We start from the raw sequence: 18752 nt of genomic DNA, 5'->3' as shown, positions 1-18752 counted from the left end.
ACGTGAACATCTAATGTAGCAGGGAACAGATTTAAACAGATAAATGATTACAAAAAATGTAAGAGTGATATTACACATAGGAACAAAACGACACAACGGTCTATGAGGCCTGTATTAGACCAGTGAATACGACAGAAGTTTAAGCTGAAATTTTTTGAAAGTTACTCAGCAACTATTAAAATTCCCAGCCTTCCTGGCTGTGTGTGCTTTGCTGTTTGAAAGCCCAGGCCCTTTTCAGGACTGGGCCTTCACAGTCTTGAGCCCGCCATAGCGTTCCTCAAGCATCACCCTACTACAGGGACAGCTCTTGTGGAAGTCCCTGGCCTTTACAGCTTTTGTCACCTGGCTAAACACATCATGCTACGGCCTGCGCATGCCTTTCCAGTCACGAAAATTCTGCAGTTTATTACTTTTAATACAGTAGCGCTGAGAGGCCTCATTAAAAAAAAAAAAACCCTCCGGCCCTTGTGGTGCCAGGCCCTTGCTTGCCCTTCAGTAGAGGAGCTAGAGGCGAGGAGGGGCAAAAAAGCAGCATGAGCCGCCAGGCAGGACTAAGGCCGGCGTCCCCGGCTACCATCTTAGGGCCTATTGCCTCCCCCTTGAGCTGCGTAGCCTCCTGCACGCCAAAAACATTTCCGGGAATGTGATGCTGGAACTACTGTTAAAAGAAACACAACAACAGAACCCGACTTGTTAGAAAATACCCACGGGGGGGGGGGGGTGGGGGAAAAATCCTCAACACAGTCGCGTCTGTCTCCAGCAAACAGGACGTTTTTCAGGCCTTGGGCTCAGGCGTATGACCAATCTACTGCGGGTGAATGAATTACTGACTGTCAGCTGGGCCATTTTCGCTGAGGTTTAAGCACAGGCGTTTTACCTGCCATGCGCCAGGAGCCAAGAGCCTGCACTCGCTGGGCACGCACCGCCGCTGGCCGCACGGCACGCGGGCGCTTGTGTTACCTGTTCGCCGCCTGCCGCGGCTGTTTGCTCGGCGGCACTCATCAACCCCGACGGGTCAGGCTTCAGGACGAGGACCCAAGCCATTTCACCCCCCAAGGAACGTCTCCGAGAGACAGGAACCTGCTTCTAAAGGAAGCAACGCTTATCTCATGCATGCCACAGGTGTGATGTCATCCCCTCTGGCGAAGGAACGAGGATGTCTACAAACCTCCGCTGTGCAAAAATGCAGGAACTAAAGTTAACGTGTCTCAGAGTTTGTTAAAATATGGTGATAATTAAGAAATATAATTACCACTACAAAGTTAATTCCTCTTTGAGTTCTGACAAACAAGTTTTTAATTTGCACCAAAAGTTTACATTTCAGATTTGAAGAAGACAACCACGAATGGCTACGAGCTTGGCAGGGGACTCAAGGCGGTGGCTGGCAGGTTGTGCCAGGCTTGGGGGCAGCAGCACTGAGGCTTCCCGGGAATGGCACAGGCGAACGGTCGCCAGCAAACCCCGGGTGCACACAGGTAAGCCCATCGGATTGCTTTAAACTGTCTCGCCTGTTGTACAAGTGTGAAAATAATAGCCGTGTCAGATAAATTTCTGTTTTTTATTGAAAAAAAAAAAACCAAACCCACCCAACAACAACTTATAAGGTAATTGATTGCTTTCGTCTAGTCTTTTATTAGTTGTGATTAAGGAGATATAGTAGCCCTGTTTACACAGCTCTAACAAGTCAGGACCTGCAGTACGTTATTGGCTTGCGGCCCACAACTTGCAGTCCATTCTGAGCAGAATCAATCTGAAGTTGAAAACATCCCCTGTAGGAAGCGTACACATCCCTGCTTACACAGGAACAGAAAACAGTAATAACTTCAGGTCCTGTAAGTTGCAAGTTCAACTTACAGAGATCAGCCCTGACTTGTCATTGCTCTCAGCATGTTCGTGATGAGATCAGAGTGCTTCACGGAGGACTCATACTTTCAACTTGACAAGGGACATAGGTGAGCATGTTACACTTCACTGTTACTCGCAGCTCAGGCTCTGCAGAAATAAATCGAGAGCTCCTCGCTGTTTAACATGCAGTCAAAGCACTGCCAATCTAAAATGGCTGATCAGTAATACTTTAATTGCAGTTTCATAGAAACAAATTGCTATTTAATTGCAATAAGCTCTTCCGCGGCTTAGCTGGACTGACAATAGGCATACACCTGGTACTAAAAGTAACAAGCAGCAGCAATGGTTATCTAGTATTTCATGCACAGGAAGCTCAGACAGTGAAATCAGACCTGGAACACATAATTTCACACTGAAGAAATATAATACTTAAAAAATATATATACACACCTAAATGTTCTGATCTCAATTTTGTTATTTTAATAGAGCTGTTCAGAACGTAGATCCTTGCAAAAAGCCTCACACTTGACATATAACTACCAGCCAAAGAATTTGATAAAAAATTTAAATTAAAATGATCTTTTGAAATGCCTGACGGTACTTGATAGCAAGTCATACTATGCCAGTATGTGATTCTTTTTTAATTATTTACCCTAGAATTAGGTAATGCCAATTTTATCAGTGTTAACTAAGAGGGAAAAAGGGAGACAAACTCCGTGTGGTTAATATTCTAAAGATGTGACTTAATTTCATAGGCTTCATTTTGGTAAGACATTCTCATTTTATATTTCATAAGATACTGCACAACCTGTTAAAATATTTAAAGATAAATCATGTAGGACTGAAAAGACAGTATCTTGTTGCAAACAGAATTCGGTTTGGAAAGGCTTAATGTCCCGCTGCCTGCCAGGATGCGTAAATCTCGTAACTAGACAGCTGGATAGGTAAAAACATTAAACCCATTTAGAGGGCAATCTTTTTACAAAATTGTTTCATTAATAAGAGTGACAATTTATATGATTGAGACGTTTAGATGCAGTATAGACAGAGCATTTTATCCAGGTTCACGAGGATGATTTCAGATTAGTAGTATTTCCTTTGATTTTTTTTTTAACAGCATTCATTTCTGAAAGTGAGGGAAGCTCTTACTGAATGCTTATTTGTGTGACTTTTCAGCAGCACTAAATGCGGAGGGTGTATTTCAGCCTCAGTGTAGCAAAGGCATGTGATAAAAGGTGAACAAGTACATGTTTTTCCTCACAGATCTCCTAAAAAAGAAGTGATTTTTCACATAAGGACAAAACTAAGTGTTTCCAGTAGCCTTCTATCCACACCTACCGTCCCCATTAGAGCCTGTTTTATTGTCTGAAATGCCTCTGGTTTCAAGAAAGTGCATTACCTAAAGCAAGAATACTACTTAAATATGTTCTATTGTATATTCATAGCTCCATTAGTCCTCCTCCAATTTAGCACATCAAAGCAAAGGCTTCATCACTTGCATGTGGATTATGCTAACATGAGTGACATTTGTAATCTTATAGGTCTGCAACTTAAGAAATGCTTTTAAAGTAAGCTATTAAATAGGTAGCTGTGCTTTACAAACGAATCATCTAATAGTTTATTTAAAGCCGTTAATGAACTTCAACCTCTACATCACTAAATGCTCTACTACACTACTTACTAGAAGTTATTAGCTATCTTCTTAGCACTTCTAGGTTATATTGGACAACCAAAAATCTGCACGTTAGATTTAAACACTGTACCTTGAGTGCTTATACTGAAAGACTATAAAAAGATGTCTACAGTCTCACTAATACTTGAATTCTATATTCCTATGACTTCAAGTGTCTTTTCAAAGATACTGAAGCAGCACAATTTGCAGGGCTCTACCTAAAGACTTTAATGCCAGATCAAAAAGCTTAGAAACTTATTTAAAAAAATATGTAAGTGCATTTAATAAAAAAGTCATACATAGCTTTAGTCATTTGCTTTATATGTCATGCAAGCATTCTTTTGTCTTTACTGTCTGATACTGTACATTATGACTTTTTTTTTTCTCTGCGACAGTCCTATTTTTCCTCAAGCACTGAAGTGTTAAAAGAAGAAATTCAGCAGACCTCCAATATACTAGAGGTCAAGAAGTAGAATCTGGAAAAAAAAAATAAAAAAATCTGCTGTTGCTTGTTTAGACAGACAAATCTATAAATCAGTTTTTTGTGTATTGGCATCACAACAAAAATAAGTCAAGCTCGCTCTGTAACCAAGCACACTGAATAGCGAACACCTTCTCAAAACCAGGAAGAAGAAAACATAATCACGATGTATTTCAAATGTGTTAGTCTCCTAGAAAAGTAGAGTAGTTGTTAATATCGATCTGTTATTAATTGCGGCAGAGGCACATTCTAGGTGCCTGCGCTTTCCTGACGGAAGGCACACAACGCGCAGCCCTGGATTCACGTTAGTGTTCTTGCTACAAACATGCAAAGTCAGAATTTTTTTCTCAAAATTATTCTGCACAGCTCTACCATCGAGCAGCTGATGGGAAACACCCGCTAAATGAAGTTGCTCCCTTTCTAAGCCTGGAGGAGGCTTTGTTGCTTTGGCAGGGGGACCAGGGATGTTTTTTGTTTGTTTGCTTTTGGAGAACAGATCATATTTGAGATGAGTGAGTTCTCGGAAATAGCCCGGGAAACATGTTTTTCTTTCCCTAAGATTATCAGTGTTGAGAAGTTAGTCTCTTAGCACAGCAAACACAACTTTATGTTGTTCACATCAGAATAGCTATTGTATTCCTTTTTATGAATACTCAATTCTAGTGCTCAGCATGAGGTACAGACCTTTTGTTGGTTTTTATTTTATTATTCTTTGACCTCTTGTGGTATATACATACTCTCTCGTGCTTCCACACTCACAGACACATGCACACCCTTAACGCAAATGATTCTGCAGAAAGGAACTGGATAGAAAGAGACCACAATACCTATATGAGTACCATAATTCACTGCAATATGAATTATAAGATACTTGCTGTTACCAGAATTAAGAAAAATAAAGATCATTTTGAAGTAGTGCTCTGTATCCTTGCCAAAAGTAACACAGTTAAGTAGTTTAACAGATTCTTTACTGGCATAAGACAAAAAACCATCTAAACCAAAAAGCTACTTTTAAAGGTAACTGACAATTAAGGTAATGACTACTTAAGATATAGTTTCAGAATAATGTTTTGAATGAGTTGGTTTTTTTTAAAAAAAAAAAAAAAGTAAAGCTTCTAAAACCCATACTCAATTCAGTGTTGTTTTACTTTTTTATTATTTAAATACACCATACTAGAGCAAATGTCTCTGAAAATATCACAAATAAAAGATTTTTCTTCATTCAGCAAATTAGAAGTAGGTGAAAATTTCTACACAGTAGCTGCTATGAGCCTGACCTTTTTTTTTTTTTTTTTTTTTTTTTTTTTGCCATGGGAAGTAGCAACATTAGGACAAAAACACTTACATGCATACATACATTGTATTTTACAGAGATACAATAAAAGTGTTTGTGATAGAATATCACAAAAGCCACATCTTTATCTCATGTTCAGTTTGATTGAAACACATTTCCTTACAACACTTAAATATACAAAGAGCAAATAGAATGTTGTTAAGGTAAAACACAGGGTACAAACTGGCCAGTGCCCTGCTAATTGTTAATGAGGGTAGAAAGCAGATTTCAATGCTTCTTTTAATTAGCTTCATTAGTCATCTTCCCCACCCGCCCCCCCCAAGATGTCCTCCGGTGGATCTTTTTTCATTTTCTCTACAGTCTCCCATTAGCCCAGGTTCATGGAGTCCTTAATGTTCATATTCAGTCATTTTAATACACCAATAAATGTGGGAAGGGCAATCAAGAATAAAGAAGGTGCAATGGTATGGAGCTGGCATTGATGCTAGCTACAAAGGTGACTTGTCTACTTGGAGACATGGGATCCATCTGTGATGAACAAAATTTGAGATGAAGGCACGCATTCTGCATTACTCTGACCTTTTAGCAGACCTGTAAGAAATAAAAATGGGTATCTTAGCTAGAATACTAAATTTGAGATAGGAAACTACAACATGACTGCTTTTGTCTTTTCCTTATTCGCTAATCTCTTTTTTATTAGATTACTTTCCAACTGTGACTTGATTAAGGCTTTCTACACTATCCATTCATACTGCTAACGTTTCAACTTCAAATAGCAAAAAGCAAACATTTTCTGCAGTTTCACTACTAAAAAGAGCAGACGGGGGAAAAAAAAAAGAGACGACAACAATAAATAAGTGTACTTTCTGGTAACAAATCGTACAGTGAATAAGGTGGTTTTTCTGGGCCCCTTTTAAAAGGGAAGAAACATTATGCCATGCCTTTGAAGAAGCTGGTAATATGATCTTATAATTGGAAGAAATAGTGTGTAAAGCAAATAAGAAAGTACAGCCAATATCCTCCCAAGGCAACTTTGGTTAATATGCTGCATTGCACAAGAGCTAAATATAGATATTTCAGGATTTTTCCCCCCCATTTAAAATTCCTCATCTGGTGTGTTAGTTAATGTTACATAAACATTTTAATATATGAAGTCAAACATGTGCTTTCACACTGGTGTTAATGAATTGTGATAATTAAAAGTGTCTCACTCAATAAAAATCTAAACTTTCATGGATAAAATAGAAATGATCATCCATAGTCTTCAAATACAATCTGTTTGCAATTACCAAAATGAAATAATATATATTAGATTTTTATGGTTTTTAAATGACATTTTGCGCTTCCCAGGAAGTTCTTTTTTCACCCTTTCTCTAAGTTACTAAAAGCCTGAGGTCTATTAGTAACTGCAACCCCCCACTTTCAAGCTAATTAAAGTAGTAGAGGCTTGGAGGTTTAATTCCCCAGAGCTGAAGCTCAGTGTGAGAAAGGTAATTTGTCTGTCCAGAACAAAGATTAGGGAGCAGCCAGCAAGCATATTTAATAAATGAGCATCAAATATCTTCTGCTATGGACACAGACAACACCAATTATGTAACTACAAGGGAATTCTTCAGTGATATGTAAACTAGAAGATTTTTAAGATCTTCTCTGAAAGACGTAAACTAACTCACACACTTTATTTAAAAGTATAGAAGCTGAAGACAAGCGTTTGCTACGAACATTGCCAACCGGTGGAAAATTTACACGTTTAGTAGGTGGTAACACTGTTGCAAACAAGAAATACTACAGGAATACTACCACTACCAAAAAAGCATAGAGGATTCTTGACAATACAGCCCCTTCAAATGAAACGTCACACAGGACATCGCAAACAAAGAGTTTGCATTCTGCAGGCAAGCAGTACCGAGTTCAGAGAAAACAGGTATTTTTTTCAAACTCCATAGCAAGTGCTGGGAAGTTACAGTTTAGGTGTGTGAATCGCCTCAGGGAGGCAAAAGGCAGGAATAGCCAACATCACTGCATTTGCCTCCTTAAGAAGAAAACCCAAGTTTTTAAACAAACTTAGGTCATGCAACCCTTTCTGCCTGCACCAATCACCGACAGGCATTAACCTGTAAACTAGTATTAAGACAACAGTGAGTTCATAACCGCCACCCTCACATACGCAACAAAAATGGGTTTTGATGCTGGGAGTACGTCTCAATCTCTTCAGTTTAATAAAAAGCCCTGTGAATACTCTGCTACGTCTACAATCTCTAGTGGTAGAACAACCCGGAGACTGATTGATCTTTAATGTTTAATAAAAAGTATCTGTTACAGCCAACTCTGTCATAGTGGAAGAACATTTTTAATTAGTGGCCCTAAAACACACAGCTTTCTGGAAAACATCTCGGATGTAAACGTCTTTAAGCTGTTAAAAAGCCAACATACAAAACACGACTCTCTTGGCACCTGCCCCTGTAGCTTCGAAAACTCCAGAAACCTGACAAATCTAGGAATTACCAACTTGTCTCCTCAGCTGTATTTCAGTTTTCTGGGGTTCAGGTGCTCCCCAGTTCCCCTTTGAAAACTGGTAGGAGATTATGTTATAAAGGGGAAAAAAAAAAAACCCAACCCCAAACTATAATCTCTCCCCCCCCAATCTTCTCCCTAACACCTCTTCATCTGCCTCATCATTGACTGTAGCAATGCAGTTAACAGTCGGCGACAGGAACTAATAAAAACCTGTTCTCACTATTTTCTCTGCATTTGGCTTCTACCAGGCGTCTACAGTTGTGAGCTCTGCAAGCCCAGTCCAATTTTACTTCTCTTTTCCATGTTCTATGTTCCTCATCATGTCTACTGCTTTTATTGCAACTAAATCATTTTTATGTTTTGCTAAGGCATAGTAAGGAACTGATAAAACTAAATGACAATTTAGACACCTATTTGAAGTTACATTAAACTTTACATTCATAGAAGACAAGTGGATAAACCACTCTCGCAGAATGGTAAACCTTTTACTGCAGTATATAAAGATGAATGGTTTTACCTATATTTTGAAATGGGATACCTACAAATACTCATTTAACAGATTCACTGCTAGCTAGTCTGTGTTACAGATTTGTTTCATTAAAATTCACAACAGTATAAATCTATGAATCTTTAACTGTATTTGTACTTCCTTGAGAAGAGGCTGCACATTCTTCTCCAATGTTAATTATCTTTGCTCTGCCTAACTATAGGACTTTTGTACTCAACTCTCTCATCACCTCGACTGACAAATTAAGTAAATAAAAAGGTCCACGTTTTATTTTGATGTAATTACATTCACTGTATAAGACTTGAAAGAATACTTAAAATTAATCAGTAAATTTAGGCACAGGAAAAAAAAAGCAAACACAGATATTGAAATGTAGCAACACAACAACAAAAAAATCACGGAAATTAAAAACCGGTTTGTGTTTTCTGGGATGTATTTCTCCACTAAGTAAAAGCACTAAAAAATATTCTGCACATTACAGAATAGATCAGGTTAACATTTGTCCCAGATTTTTTTTTAATCTTCCAAATTCCTATTTGCAGATAAATGTTATTTTTTGTGATCCTTACAGACATTAATGAAGTTCCTATTGTAAATCTATAAAGAATTACCAACTGAAGTGTGCACTTTTTGTTTCATTGCAATAACTCAGTGCTGTGTGATTGCCTGGGTTAATGATGAAAAAGTCAAATATACTATCAGAGCTGATGGAAAAATCTATCACCAATCTGAAATTAAAATTCATCTGTGGTCAATAAGATTTAATATCCATGCAAGTGGCGCTGTAAAGAGTAAATGAATCAATGTCATCAATACATAATCAGTATGAAATATGATGTGAATAAAATTATGTGCAAGAGTCATACATTCACTCTTTTCTGGACCAGGGTGGAATGAACAGTCTCTTAACTCAAGGTTGACAGTAATTGTTACAAATTAGGCACAGCAGTTATCAAAATGCACTCACTTGCATAGCTTTAGGACTTATTAAGGAGATTAAAATAGATCTAAAACTATCTAGTTTCAGAGTTACTGGACAACTGTTGATCAGAAATTTTTTTCTTCTTCTTCTTCCCTGTGTGATTTGTACAGTCATTATTTACTCATTTAGCTAGAAACCAAGAGCTATCAACCACAGAGATATACAATCTCTAGTTGAGCTATTAGTGTTATGGAGCGATAAGAAAATAGCACTTTGGTTTTTAAATCTGAGTTATGACATACAAAACAGACAAGAAAATACTGAAAGAGTACCCCAGCATGCTTCCTCAACTAAAACCTTAACAGTAAAGTGAAATACATTGGTTTAGTTCAGGAACCTTCTCTTCACAAGACAGTTATTTCCATATTAAAGGACCTAATTTTCCTCCCACAGAAACCTGCTCTCTTGTAGCCCTTAATTTCAGGATTATAAAATAAAATACTTCTCTTTGTTAAGGGTTTATATTAACGTATGCTCTCCATTTTGCTTTGTACATAAGGAGATCAACAGCTGTACAGATGCACATACCCAAACCAAAATAAACTGACTCACCCTATATGTCATGTTTAAAAGGTTAGTATTTTCTCCCCATACCCCATGCCTAAGTTATTTAAGGTAAGTTCGGTTACTTAAAGGTCTCCTTGCAGGGGTGGGGAATGTCCTCTATTAGACTGAAAAGAAATTGATCTTCATTTAGCTCTAATAAAGCTTATTAGTAATTGTTGAGTATTCACCTTCTGGTCTGGCAGTAGTGGATTACTCTGAAGTGAATTCAAATGGCCATTGATGAGAGCTGTAGGTCTATCATGTTCACAAAATAAACTGCCATTGATGTAGTGAAACCGATCTCCGGGGACCAGGCGATTCCGGCAGGTAGAGCATGTAAAACACTGAAAAAGGAAAGAGACAGCAAGTGAAACTACAGCACAAATTAAGCATGCTGCAGGTTTGAAAATTACACTTCAGAGACTGCAAGTACAGTTGAGATATGGAGCTGCTTGGTTTCTAGTATCTCCAAATATGGCATTAGTCTTACCTGTTGGGACTGTGCAGTACATAACTCAAGTATAGTTTTACTGATTACGAGGGAACAAAGCTGCACACTAAGGGAAGCTTTGTAATATATACTCACATTTCTAGTTATTGCTTTCATTTCATTCATAAGCAGATGCAGATTTTATACTGAAGAAGCACGGCAGTACTAATCAGCTACTCAAAAAAATACGTAGAAAAACCCCCTCACCTTAAGATGATAGACGTTGCCCTGTGCCCTCATGACCAGCTCGCTTGCAGGAATGGACTGTCCACAGGCACTGCAAGCACCGCTATTTCCAAATAACCTGAAACAGAGGTGATGATCATGAATAATTTAATACACGGGAGGCTCTAAGCATTTTTGCGCATCACTGCAATGGTTTCTTACACAACTATCTTAGACTTCTGACCCCCGTCTACCGACTTGCTTACGTGTCGTAATATGAAAAAGTATATTTTTGTGTAACAACTGGTAGCTTCACCCTACCTCGGATGCGGTTACACAGGATTTAATCAGAAATATTGACTTACACCTCTAGAAACACAAACAATTCTGTACTACACACATTTTATCAGATTACTGGGTTCATCATAAAAAAAAAAGATACAATTCATGACTGGAGTTTAAATGCATTGTGTCCTTGAAATTATATGAAGAACTCTTTTGTACTTTAATCATATCTTGAGATATGAGTCATCAAAAGGGTTAAGAGGATTTGATTGTATATCTAAGAAGACATCATGCTCAGTGTATTGAAACTCCAGTAAACCTCCATCAGTGCAGAGTTTCCATTAGAAACTCTCTGCTATCCAGGTTGATATATAATGTGTATGGGTTAACCTTTTCAATCATGGTGTCAACACTTTAGATTTGCCTCTGCTCATCTCTTTCATCCTAACCTTCTCTCTCTCTTGATAATGAAATGCTTGCTCCAACTTCCCTCTATCTGCTCCTGAGTCCACAATTTAGATTACTTCATCTCTGCTAGCAACAAACTGAATGAAATTTCGATTTGAGCAGAAAGTAATTTACCGGGATCTGGACCCATTTGTCATCATATCTCTCTGGGTGTTTGCTGTATCACTGCAGTTTTCCTATGCAATCAAATGAGACCACAACATCTGCCATGGGGGGGGGGGGGGGCACACGCAGCGGGGGGAGGGGGGGAATAGGCAGAAGAGTGGTGAAGAAAAATATATACATAATTCTTCAAATCCATTTAAAGGCACAACGCATCGATTCAAAATACAATACAATAATGATTATTGAGTTCTACTTTTACAGGCTGTGTTAGCTAGAATTAGAAAACCTGTATTTGCTTTTGCGCGCGCCTCTAATATACACAAATATTTAGAAAGACTACCACAATCATTTCACAGTGAAAAAGGAAACTGAACTAGCTGGCAGGGTCACAGACCCACTTTTCTGCACGATGTAAAACATAGTAATAGGATTTACAAATTAGCGTATTGGTGTCATAATAAATATTAATATTTGCATCTCCTTCCTGTCCAAATAAAGTCATAAAATTCTGTTTGTGTCAACCTAGGAGACACATTACAACAGAATACCCGCAATCTGAATGATTGCGGTGTGCCTCTGTATAAAAATAATTGCTTTGAATTTTCAGAATCTGAGCTTGCAGAGGAGGCTTGTCATGTTCAAACTACTAATTTGCTGTCGCCACTTTATTGAAAATAGCCTGTAAGTTGCTATTAAATGTATCGACTGAACGACAGAGAGAGTAGTAAAACTGCCCCTTAAGATGGCTTTTAATAGGAAGCTGAGAAACAAATTTTGCAGCAGCATCGATTTGAAGAGTTCAATCAAAACTCCATTTCAAAACTAATTAGTCTGAGATCCACGACACATTGACACGGTCTCGCAGAATCACAGTGGTTACAAAGGGAAAGCTGAACTAATACATTGTCAGGACCTCCGGCCAAAGGGACGAAACTGTCTGGAAACTAAGGGTCCATTATTAGGGCATCTTCTAAACCAGGACCAGTTCCGAGTAGTTACACGATGTATTGAGGTTACTTCCAAAGCTTTACGATACGTGTTTTTCTTCCTCCATTGTTACTAGTAATGAAGTTGGCACGTAGAAAAGGTGCACAGGAAGCACTGCAAGAGGAGGCAGTGAGGCGCTGTTACATTTCTAGAGCAAAGATCCAAAAATCTAGGGTAAGGGGGTTGCGAGAAGGGTACTGCTGGGTAGGGTGGAGGACGAAAGGCAAAGAGGCGCAGACAACGTTACCCGTCCGGGAAAATCTGAACCCGGTGAGCGGTCTCTCGCAACCCCCCGTACAATTGCACCACCCAACCGAAAACAGAGCTTTCGGAATACTGATCTCATTGCGCTACTTGTCCTCATTAAGCATTCATTTGTTATACAATTCTCTCTGACTAGAAGTGGTCATACACCTTGAACGTCTCTGAATTCTAATAAATGGAGTCAAACTAATCCAGAGGCTTTCCGCACATCTTAGGTTTTCCCTAAGCATTCTCCCAGAACAATTCTGGTTTGGGAAGTCACTGCAGCTGAATCTTCTGCTAAAATTCCTAAAAATTACTCCCAAAGTCAGAACGCCTTCCTGCTGCTTTGTATTATTTACCAGGAAAATTAAGCTTATTTTTCCTGCTCTACTGTTATGAATGGTTTTGTTCTGTAATACCATTAACAGGAAAAAGGTTTTATCTTTTAAAAAAAATGTTATTCCTCCTTACCAGTAAAGGAAGCCTCCCATAGTAACTATTCTTTACTGAAAAAGTTGTTTCACATGGTTTCTGAGAGGCTGGAGAGCTAATTATCTAACCAGGGGGACTGTCCAGGACAGTATTTGATTTAAAAGGCTTGAGGCTTTAGGTGCTCAATTAAGTAGCTATCGGTCTCAGACTGGACTTTAATGGGCTCTTTTCTCTTTAACTGCAGCAATGGGTAGAGATACCCCAGGTCAGGCTAATTAAAGCCAGGGGACTCTTTAATTGTGATGACAGAATTGGTTTCAGTTTCCTCTTTGGGTCCTCAGTCCAAGAAGGTCATTAATATTTCAACATTTGGGCAATGCAATCAATCACAAACATCAAGAGGTTCCCTGTACGGACAAGGCAGCTCTTCTACACTTAGCAGCATTTTACTGAGCCACCTTAAATTAACTACTGTGTGGTTCCAACACAGCATTCCCCACACCCCCAAACACACAAACGCTCCTGTTTTTTGGGGTTGGGTTTGGGTTTTTTTGGGGGGGCAGAACTTTCACAAGAGTGGGAATGAAGGCAGCAAGAAATCTTTTCAGCCCAGTTTCCCGTCTTGCTGCTCAAAATTCACTATCAGCAGACACACATCTCTAGCAACTCGTACTAACAAAATAAGGTTCCAGTTGTTTCCAAAATTGCAGAGACAGATTTAAGTGCTCTGATTCTCCCTGCCCACAAGTATATATCCTAGCCCTAGCAAAGAGAAATGCACATCCAGACTTACTGATCCAGAAGCGATTGGTGTTTCTGTACATTCCCTATATTTAATCTAAATTCTGCACCAGCTATATTAAATGTAACAAAGAAAGGCAACACAGAAATTACGCCTGGAGCCAAGTCCATTAAAGGTACTTCAGAATAACTAGAGACCAAGCACCTTAAAAGCACCAGAAGCTATTGATACTTAAAAGGGGGGCTGTGCATAATGGCAAGTGCTGCATTAGAGAAGGGGAAGGGAGGAAGAAAAAAAAAAAAAAAAACAGCCAAATTACGCTTGGTTAATTCAGAGTAACAGATCTGCCCCCAAGTGAATTGGAGGCCTTGAATTAATTCTGTTATGACAAATCAAGATAAACGTTCCCCCTAAATTGCATGCGATTTAATTAATTTTTGAGATCCTGGGTTTTTTTTTTTTTTTTCCTAGCTAATAGTTCACATGCTCCTGTGCTGTCATTGTGCTTGAGTGGGCAGACTTCAAAGTGATATTAAATAACCAACTATTAGATTTACCTAGCACGTCCTATTGGAAAAGTGCCATTTAATTACCTAGCCTGTTCAATTAAAGGGACAGCATTCCCTGCATATAGCAGCTTGCCGCTGATTGCCAGGGAAATGAACTCGCTGCCCGCCAGCCCCCTCCCCGGCGCGGGCGGCGCACACCGCGGCTGCGGCCGGGCCAGTCGCCCCGCGGCCGGGCCAGTGGCCCCACGGCCGGGCGAGCGGCCCCACGCAAGGGGCCGGGCGGGCTGCGCCCACGCCGCGCTGCGAGGAGCGGGCGCCCGGGGAGGGGAGGGGCCGCGGGCGCTGCCCCTTTAAGAGGCGCCCGGGCAGCCTCCCCCCCCCCTTCCCTTCCCCACCACTCCCTGCTCCCTCTTAGAGGCCAATTTTGTTAATTAAATGTTTTGTTTGCGACGCGGCTCTCATTCATTTCGGACACGTCATTCCGAGCAGATCTAAGCCAGGGACCAGATCTCATTAGATAAAACCTATCAGAACTAAGAGAAAATGGAGGAGACACTAATTAAAGCTTTTAATTGTGCGGATTCCCTGCCACGCTGCTGCTTTATCTGGCATCTCAAGGTTGGGAGGGCTGCGCTCCGCTCCCCTCCTGCCAGCCCGCTGCTCGCCGTGGGGAGGGAGGGGAAGGGACCGGGATTTTCGCCTCCCTCTCTTTTCCCAGGAACCTTGGCTTTCAGGGAAGGCAGCCGCTGTAGCTCTACGGCTAATTTGTTGTGGGGTTTTGAGGGGGAGGGAGGGCAAGGGGAGCGTTGTGTTGTTTAAACAACAACAAAAAATCCCCACGTACAACCTCAGCCGGTTAAAAAAGCTCATTAGTAAACGGCCCCGTGGTCTTGGCCCGGAGGAGTCGAGTCCCCTTCACCTGGGCCGATCAGTCCTCCTCCTCCTCCTCCTCTCGTCCATCGGGGTCTTGCGTGCCCCCGTGTCTCCGAGCGAGAACCGCGCCCGTGGCTCTCGCCCGGGGAAGGGAACGCGCCGCCGCAAAAGCCCTACGGAAGATGAAGATGGGGGAATGGCGGAGGGGAACCGGAGAGACCCGCTGCCGAATGGATGGCATCGCCTCCACAACCAAATGAGGCCGCTCCGAGCAAGAAAAGGGCGAGGGTCTCCCTCGCGCCGGCGCGACCCACGTGGAAGCCCGCGAAGTCCCATTTCCAGCGGGAAAGCTCCGAGTTAACTCGGCCCTGGCAGGGCCAGGCTGCCCTACCCCACCTTGAGCGTACAGTGTCCAGTTCAAGTTTCAGCAAGCATCTGTCAGAGTTATTTTTGCAAGTCAAATTACACAGATCTAAAGAGAAGTCAGGCGATAGAACAAGGAGATCAATTCAAACCCCTCATCTGATAAAGCGTCCTATTCATAATCGCCTACATTAAAATAAACGAGTATTAATTTTTGGCAACACAAAACCAGAGGACTGCGATAAGCTTGCCTGAACTTGCCTCTGGGATACAGTGGACGCATCTTCTCTTTTTAATTAGTAGTAATCAGACATGAGGGTTTGTTTGATGGTGCTGGTCGAGTGATGAATCTGTACTATTCAGTGCATCTTAACAGTAGTGTCAATTTTTCCACTTCAAACGAGACTCTTCCCCTAACACCGTTCTGCTCTATTTAATTACAATTCTGCCAGGCTTAGGCTTGTTGCTTAGGACGATGACCGAAAAGCACCATTAAAACCCCCTCTGTGTGCTGGTTTTCTAGCATTCCTCTCTAAAAATACCCCGAAACTAGCGAAGCCGAGGCTCCGATTCCTCACAGATACCGAGGGCTGCGTTTCATCTACTTAACTGACCGAAGATGCAGCCATGTTATCGGGACAGAGGCTGCGCTGTCAGAGCAACCAGGTCTTAACTTCGTCCTTTTCGACTAAGGAGGTCTCCACGCACACGCACGCATTCAGTACAGTCCTGATCTTCTCAGACAGAAGTCAAGTTTTACAACATAAGCAAACTTGTAACATTTTGTGGCTGATTTTTTTTTTCCTCTTGCAGAAAGGAAGGAAAAAAGTGGAACTTTTTGACCATCAGGGAGAAGAAAAAACTGGGTTAACTCTTGACATTTACTGTAAACGAGAAGCCAGAAGCATTTAAACAAAACACAATTTGTTTTAACTAAGCATTTCTGTTATGCCGGGAAGGTATGGGGCTTTTTTTGTTGTTTTTTTTAATTACTGAATGTTGAAATAGAACACCTCCTTGAAGCATTCATGTGCATCAGTCTATCAAACCATTTACTCAAATTAAATGTGTAATCCTTCAAAATGCCTCCTTTTAAATTAATGAGTTTAAGTAGCTTGAGTTCACCTGAAAAGATCGTGCGGGCACCTGACCTCATGAATTCTTTCTATTAATTATATTGGAAACTCGTTGGAAGGGATACTCCGCGTAATCTCACCGTACCCCAACAGATGCGAGATTAATAAGGCTTAGTTCCCCGTACCCAAATCTGCGGCATTTAGAGCGAACAGCTTCAAAAAAAAGAGAGAGATAAGAAATAAAGGGCAAGCGCATATCCCTCCTCTCCTGTCCCCTGCATTTTCTCAATTTCAGCTGGAAGTTGGGAGAAACGTGGGTTCAAAGCTTCTCCCTCACAATGCGAAGACAAACATTATAGCGCTGGTTTTGGCTGCAAGTAGAATCGGTGGCCCTCCAACTGACGGTTAATCAGCTCTTTCACAAGGAGGACAGAGAATGAGTCATTCTGTTTCCACTCAAAGGAGTTTAAAGGTGCTTATGTAAATATCATAATTAATCAGATACTAAAGGCAGGCATTTCATTATTTAGCACCTCTGCCACAGCCTTATTTAAAGCCCTACGATTTTAACATTTACCGTTCAGATATGCACACTTCTCCTTCAACACTACAACAAAGCAGATTAATTTAGCCTCTCTGATTGCTGTTTATTTTTAGTTAGGACTTGTTTTGTGCTGACAAACCACTTTAAAGTTACAGTCGTCGTTCCACCACCACCACCCCCCCCCCGCTCCCCAACTCTTCCCTCCACTTGGCAGCCGCCACTGCGCCCTGGGCTAGGCGCTCACATCCGTCTCCGCACCCGCACGTCTCTCCGCTCCTAATGAAGGAGCGATGCTGCCATCCCGAGCCAGCCCACCCCTCCTGCCACAGACGAAGGGGTGGGGGGGGGAGAAAAGAAAAAAAAAAAAGGCAAGGAGGGAGCGAGGGGGGAAGCGGTGCCTGGCAGGCCTGGCGCTGCCTGCCGCCGGCGCCTCACCTGATGTAGTCGTTTCTGCAGAGAATCATGCCGCTCTTGGTGTAGCAGGAGGTGCCGATGTCCCCCAGCTGGGCCTGGCAGCAGGAGCACTTGAGGCAGCGGCTGTGCCAGTAGCTGTCCATGGCGTAGAGCAGGAAGCGGTCGGCGATCTTCCCCCCGCAGCCGGCGCACCGCTTCCACGAGAGGGAGCCCGCCGTCACCGGGGGCGGCTGGGAGCTGCCGCCGGGGTTCACCATGGCCTGCGCGGAGAGAGGGGCGGAGGCGGCTCAGGGACGGGACGGGACGGGACGGGACGGCCGGCCCCGCCCGCCCCCACGCGTCGCCCGCGGCGGGGCCGGCGCCGCTGCCGGGCCCCGGGGGGTGACACACGGACACGCGCACGGACACACGCACGGACACGCGGGGCAGGGCGGGGACACGCGGGGCCGCGCAGCTGGCAGGGGAGCGGGGAGGGGGGGGCGCGCCCCGCCGCCCCCCGGGCTTGTGCAGCTGCAGCTCGCAAGTCAGGAACGGTCCCGGGGTTTGTTTTGCTTATAGGGAGGGGGAAGAAAAAAAAAAAAAAAGGGGGGGGGGGGGGAAGAAAAAAGTGTGTGAAGAGTGAAAAAAAAAAAAAAAAGTTGTGAAACTGGTTTTTCAGTCTGGGAGAGACTCTACAGGCTCGGGGCGGTAACGAGGGGCTCGGGACCGGCCGTCCAGACCTCGGGATTTTTAAATTTTTTTTTTTTTTTTTTTCGGTGCTTGTTTCATTTTGGAGACACGAAAACACCCAGAGAAAACACTCCAGACTGAGGACACTGGCCCGAATAATAGATCATTGAACTTTAGGACGCCTGTTAACTTCCTACACAAACATACTCAACTTTTGTCTCGCTAATCTGCCCTTGATCAGCAGTTTAAATGCTAAAGCTTTGTTACCCAAAAAAAAAAAAAAAAAAAAGTCTACCGACTATAGGAAAGCAGCAGAATAATGAAGCGCACCGCTCTGGCTGGAGTTAGCCTGGCCGCCTCCAAAACTGCTATTAAGGGCATTTTTCACTTTCTAATAAATGCTTCATGCAAGCAGGACAACCGAGAGATAACAGAGGAATCAATTCATAAAGCTTACTCTAAACCGATTAATTTGTTGCCTTCAACCCAGAGCCCAATAAACTCCCGGTGTTCCTCTAGTCACTTATACTATAAAAAGA

The 18752-nt window shown here is 42.0% G+C and overlaps 1 protein-coding gene across 1 annotated transcript; it reads right to left on the bottom strand.

Annotated features, from left to right (window-relative positions):
• Positions 1-5738: 5738 nt before the first annotated feature.
• LMO4 (LIM domain only 4) lies at positions 5739-17804 on the bottom strand. Its single transcript, XM_075711109.1, has 4 exons — positions 17566-17804; positions 10543-10639; positions 10034-10189; positions 5739-5883 (listed from the first exon to the last, which is right to left on the bottom strand). The coding sequence occupies exons 1-4, from the start codon at positions 17799-17801 to the stop codon at positions 5875-5877; spliced, it is 498 nt and encodes a 165-aa protein (XP_075567224.1). The 5' UTR covers positions 17802-17804; the 3' UTR covers positions 5739-5874.
• Between the last annotated feature and the right edge of the window lie 948 nt (positions 17805-18752).

This window comes from Pelecanus crispus, chromosome 5 (assembly GCF_030463565.1).
Source record: "Pelecanus crispus isolate bPelCri1 chromosome 5, bPelCri1.pri, whole genome shotgun sequence".
Taxonomy (NCBI): domain Eukaryota; kingdom Metazoa; phylum Chordata; class Aves; order Pelecaniformes; family Pelecanidae; genus Pelecanus; species Pelecanus crispus.
This window is presented reverse-complemented; position numbering and strand designations above follow the sequence as displayed.